Source organism: Arachis duranensis, chromosome 7 (genome assembly GCF_000817695.3).
Source record: "Arachis duranensis cultivar V14167 chromosome 7, aradu.V14167.gnm2.J7QH, whole genome shotgun sequence".
NCBI lineage: Eukaryota > Viridiplantae > Streptophyta > Magnoliopsida > Fabales > Fabaceae > Arachis > Arachis duranensis.
The window spans coordinates 15509225-15514959 of NC_029778.3; the positions used below are offsets into that span (position 1 = coordinate 15509225).

Genomic DNA, 5735 nt, shown 5'->3' on the forward strand with positions numbered 1-5735 from the left:
TATCCAGGTTAGTTAAGCTCGTTTTCTTTGATCTGGGTTGTGGTGTCTTCAATTGGTGTGTTATCCAGTTCGTATGAAGGGGTTCGGTTGTGAATCATTTTGTGGCTTATGCTCTGTTTGTGGTTTACTGGGTTTGGGAAGTGGGAGAAGAAGGTTGAAGTGGATTGAATGATTTATTTACTGTTTAGGGGTCCTGAAAAAGGCATAGTAAGAATTGAACATAGAGGATTATTCATTGAAACAAGCTGTGTAGAAGGTTAACCACCACAAATTGCATGGTCAATTCGAATTTATGCATGTGTTCAGTGTTTATCTAATTCATGAATGCAATTGAAAGACAGTTCACGTTGTATATGACAAATAGAATCCATTTTTTATGTTGTAATTAGGTTTTCATAGTTCATGACAACTGACAATGTATGAAGTTGTGTCCATGGTTGTGATGTGTTTATTTTTTGTGGATCTGATGCTATGTTTGTAGTTAGGGAAGAAATGAAATGAATGACGGAATCCTAATTGAGAAGCTGTCATTGCTTTGTTGTCAACCATGCTTTTCGTAAAAATCCCAATGCCCAAACTGCATACTCCCTGTAAAGTTTTGTCTTTCATATTCTTGAAGTTAATAAAAATGTATGGTAACCATTTGTTAGGAAGAAAGCACGTGATTAAAAAATAAATGGTAAGGAAAATTCTGAAGTTGTGTCATTAGTTATGTATAGAGGAACACTACTTTTATTCTTGCAATTGATAATTTTGTATATCCTCTTGTACTTTTCCCTCTCTATTTCATTGTTTTAAGCTGATTGACTGGTTTAAGAGACTATCTACCCTAGGTCAGGTTCTGCATCATGAGTTTAGTTTTGTTTCTATTTTTAAATGATAGTAAATAATCGAAATGTATGCCAATTTCTCTAATATTTTGACCTGAAAGGATTTTTAGTAAGTAGGTTAGCTACCGTTCATGTGTAATAGATAATTTTGAGCATGATTGTATGGTAATATTACTCACAGTTGAATGTGCATGCAAATTACGTGATTAATTATATTGTTGGTAGTTTATAGTTAGTTTAAGAGTGTAAACAATGTTTTACTTTCTATTTTATTTTCCCTGAGACCTTAAAATTTGCGCATAGAAATATTTTATTATTGAGCAGCCATTCCCTGTTTGGGATTTATTAAGAGTTGTTTGGAAAGTTTATGCCTTTTTTTTTATGAAACGATTTTGCTAGGAAGAAATGGATCGGTCGGAAATTATTAAGCGATGCGTGTCTTTTTATGAAGAGACGAGATCCAACCATGAAGAAAGAATGTTGTTCTTTGTGCTTACGCTGTTTGTTTACTTTAGGGGTAGAACTAGTGGCCGACTATCGTTAGGGGGAAGAATGAATAGTAGAATTAGACGTGAGGCCTTAGAGCGTATTGTTGGTGAGGGTGATAGGAATTGTATCTGGGAGTTGAGAATAAACACAAATGCCTTTGCTAACTTGTGTGAGTTGCTGCAAGTTCAGGGAGGACTTACAGAGGATAGTCATGTAAGGCTGCCGGAGCAGGTTGCGACCTTTTTAATTATCTTAGCGCATCACAAGAAAAACCGTAGTCTACAGGTTAGATTTTGTAGGACCGGCGAGACAGTTAGCAAGTATTTTAATAAAATTTTGAAGGCTGTAATACGGATTCAAGGGATGTTGTTCGCGAAGGCTACACCAGTTGCCGAGGACTGTGTTGACCCGACATGGCGAAGGTTTAAGGTAGACCTTATTCGATGTTCTGTGTGATTGATGTTTATCTGATGGATTCTCTATCTGAATATGATAGCTTTCTATGGATGGTAGGGTTGCTTGGGAGCATTAGATGGCACTTACATAGAGGTGACAGTCCCGGAGTCTGAGAAGGCAAGGTACCGCACAAGAAAGGGTCAAATATGCACCAACATGTTAGGAGTGTGTAACCGGGAGATGGGTTTTGTGTACGTACTCAGTGGATGGGAGGGTTCGGCATCTGATTCACGAGTACTTCGCGATGCAATAACTCGTCGTAATAGTCTTAAGATACCCCACGGTAATTCTGCCATGTCTATAGTTAAGTATATACAACTAGATTGAGTTCATGATAGCTATTCTCTTACGTTGTTTGCGTTATTTGTGCATAGGTAATTACTATTTAGTTGATGTTGGCTACACAAATGGTCCGGGGTTTCTTGCACCGTATAGAGGGACTCGATATCATGTAAGAGAGTGGGCCCAGGGAGCACGTGCACCGCGTAACTACCAAGAATATTTTAACCGGGTACATTCATCTGCAAGGAATATCATTGAGTGATGCTTTGGTTTGCTGAAGAAGCGCTGGTCCATCTTAAGGAGCCCTAGCTTTTATCCCGTAAAGACGCAATTTCAAATAATTATTGCCTGTTGTTTGCTGCAAAATTTCATTCGAAAGAGTATGGAAATGGACCCGGAGGAGGAAGGTATGAATTTACGCCCGATGGAGACGAGGAACAGCATGGAATGATCGATGTGGTCGAAAACACGAACGAGTGGAGTCACTGGCGTGACAACATAGCACATGAGATGTATGAAGAGTGGCGTGCAAGTCGTACGGAGTAGCGTTGTGTGTTTTAGGGGTGTTGTAAGGACGGCAAGTGAATTTGTATGAATAGTAGAGTGTTGAGACATTGTAAAAGCACATTCTTTAATTTTCGGCTACTGTGTGTTTGTGCTGCTGTTTGCTATTTTATTTCTGTTTGTCGTGGCAACGACCAGTGTTGTAATAATTGAACTACTTGTGTATTTTTTCCTGATTTCATTTCTTATGGCATAGACCAGTTTTACTAATTTTTGGATATGTCTAAGTCTTTGGTAATCCGTTTGTGTGGTTTGATGGCATATTTTATTACCTTTGCAAAATACATGTTATTCTAACTTAACTTACTAATGTAGGGTTTTAATTAGCTTAATCTTGGAAGCAAGAAATGGAGAACAAGCGAATGTGGAGTGATGAAGAGGCACTGGCCTTTGTTGGCTTCATGGAGGAGTTTGTCGTTGACGGTCAGAGGGCTGACTGTGGGCAGTTTAAACCGGGAACATTCGAGAAGCTGGCTTTGAAGATGTTGGAGGCTTTCCCTGGTTGTACACTGACCGCGAAGCATTGCAAGAATAAGCACAAGCGGCTCAAGGAGAAGTACCAGTACGCCGCTGATATGCTTGCTTGTAGCGGATTCGGATGGAACAACGAGAAATAATGTGTAGAGGTTGACAGCAAAGACGTCCTTGATGCCTGGTTGAAGGTGCGTGTGTTTTAGGAATTCCGTTGGGTGGTTGCCATTTTTTTGTTAATTTAGTATAACTGTTTGATCAGGGGGTTATAATTTAATCATTCATGCTTGGTTATAATTTAATCAAAAAAATGCTAATATCCGTTTTAAGATTTTCATTTCGTACTTCTTCCATCAAAATATAATCCATTCAATTCAAACCCAATCACCTTCTGCCAAATAGTAATGAATATTACACATATATGACACTTTATAAAAGTATATTATGTTGTTGGTTCACCCTAATTAGTTTGTTTTCTTTGATCCCGAGATATGTCAATGAAATTAACGAACCAAGCTAATAGGATTAACTATTCAGGTATTGTTGCACTGTGACATATCAGCCACTTGTAACAGAAAAATGTTTGACCGATGTACATTACTAATTCCAGTGTACATGTTTCGCAGGCACATCCTACCAAGTTCTACACTCCTGGCAAGTCATTTCCTTTGTTTCACCGGCTGGAAGGTATCTTTGGCAGGGATAGAGCCACCGGAGCCGGGGCCGTAAGTGGCTTCGATGCGGAGGAGCAGGTTAACGAGGAGACCGACGATACCGCTGCTGGCTTTGATCAGTCTGAGATGTCTCCACCTCCAGACCAAGAGGGATTTGCAGCAACGCAAGGACAAGCATCACATTCTGAGGCCGGAGCGACCGCCGGAAGCACAAGGCTATGCGGGAGGAAGAGAAAACAAGTTGATGTACTGGAGAGGATGGCCGACCAGATTCAGCAATCATCGGCTGACCAGCGCAAGAATGCCCAGCTGATAGCTGATGCCATTGTTGGTGTGAACGAGAAGTGGAAGGTTGGCGAAAGCTCACACAGCTTGGCTTCGGTGATGACGAGGTCGTCAGGGCGATTCTGAAGTTTGCCGAGAGTCCTAATGTGTCTGCACATTTCTGGGGCTTGTCAGATTCACAAATGATTGCGCTTGTGCGTTCCATTATATGAAGTACAAGACTAGTTAAGTTTATTAACAGTATATTCTGGTATTAACCATGGTTAAGGGTGTTAACTTTTTGAGTCTTAGGTCTTAGGATTTAAGAACATTATCATGTGTAACACGGTCACAGTTTGGTACCCTTTTGTGTGTTGCTATGTTATCGTTCCTTAACTATGTAATTTCCTTTGTTTTGCTCTTTTTTGGATGAATACCATGGTAGGTGATTATCAAGCTTAACAAGTTCCTCCATTTTCCATGCACATTAATTTGTACTACGATTTAACTTACAACGATTACATCCTAGTAAGTCTAGAAAATCTGTTTTATTTCTTTTCAATAGAAGTAGTGTTATCCATCTAACGCATAAGCAATATGTTTATACATTTGGCAGCCAAATGCCTTCCTCAGAACTACATTATGATTGTCAAAATACATATCCACTTATACAAAGAGAGGTGAAATTTCTCTCACAGGCAAAAATGGGCTTGACACAATGTTGGTTCAAAATATGAATTCCTTCCATCTTTTATACCAAGTATGTGCTATATTTATTACAATTTATGAATTCCCTATTTGACTTCGAAGGCCATACTACAACTTACACAACACTACAATGATCAACACAACACAAAAAAGGGAAACAAGAAGTTGAACGCACATTAGAAACTTCAGATACACAACTTCAGCATTAAGTCTTTCCACTCGTTCGCTCGGCTTAAAATCAAAGTTAGGCTGAGAAGATCGATCATCTCCGGAGTCAGAAGGCTTGACATTTGGGCCTGCCCATCTAAACCATCCACATCGCCTGTTTGGACACGCGTAGTACTTTCTTCCCCGGTTGGCCACGCTATTTGAAACTTGTAACGGTGCTCGTAACCCACAATCACAAAACCGGTCTCCCGTTATGTTCCCGCTGCCGTACGTACCACTTGTTGATCTACGACTTGAGGAAGCCATTACTAACCACCCTACACATTTAACAGTAACTGAAACAATTTTAATGTACTTCACACAACATATAACAGAAGCAGACGACTCACATATGAAACAACCAATGATGATTCAAATGAAACACATGCAGAATTGTAACACAAATTTTTTGGTTGCAATATCATGTCTCTGTACCAGTTCTTATGATTTTTTTAAAAAACAGCAACAACGTTTCTTAGCACAGTTTCAGCATCCACACATACTATATCATCAACGCTACTGTATACCTGTATGCCAGGTTCCACTGATTCAGAAATTGTTAACTGAATCACCATTCAGAAACAGCTGGTTACATTATAACAACATTCAATACGGTCAACCACTTACAATCACCATCATGTAACAAGACAGGAACAAATCCTTTGTAGGAGGGTCTATTATTAGTCACCAAAACATTTCCACTTTGCGCAATTACAATGTCTATACAGTTTCTACAAGATAGTTTGCATAAACACTCCCAACTATATACAACAACAAATTAATACACAGG

At 39.3% G+C, this 5735-nt stretch overlaps 1 protein-coding gene across 1 annotated transcript; it reads right to left on the reverse strand.

The window, feature by feature from the left end:
- Window positions 1-4603: 4603 nt before the first annotated feature.
- LOC107458010 (uncharacterized) lies at window positions 4604-5212 on the reverse strand. The gene is made up of 2 exons (XM_016076205.1): window positions 4858-5212; window positions 4604-4665 (listed from the first exon to the last, which is right to left on the reverse strand). Exons 1-2 carry the CDS (start codon window positions 5210-5212, stop codon window positions 4604-4606), a joined length of 417 nt encoding a protein of 138 aa, XP_015931691.1.
- Between the last annotated feature and the right edge of the window lie 523 nt (window positions 5213-5735).

Excerpts from the sequence above, each read along its gene's own strand:
- LOC107458010 (XM_016076205.1), bottom strand. The coding sequence starts at position 5,212 with ATGGCTTCCTCAAGTCGTAGATCAACAAGTGGTACGTACGGCAGCGGG. Across the intron at positions 4,666-4,857 it reads GTTGATCATTGTAGTGTTGT|TTCTGAGGAAGGCATTTGGC; the intron begins GTAAGTTGTAGT and ends ATCATAATGTAG.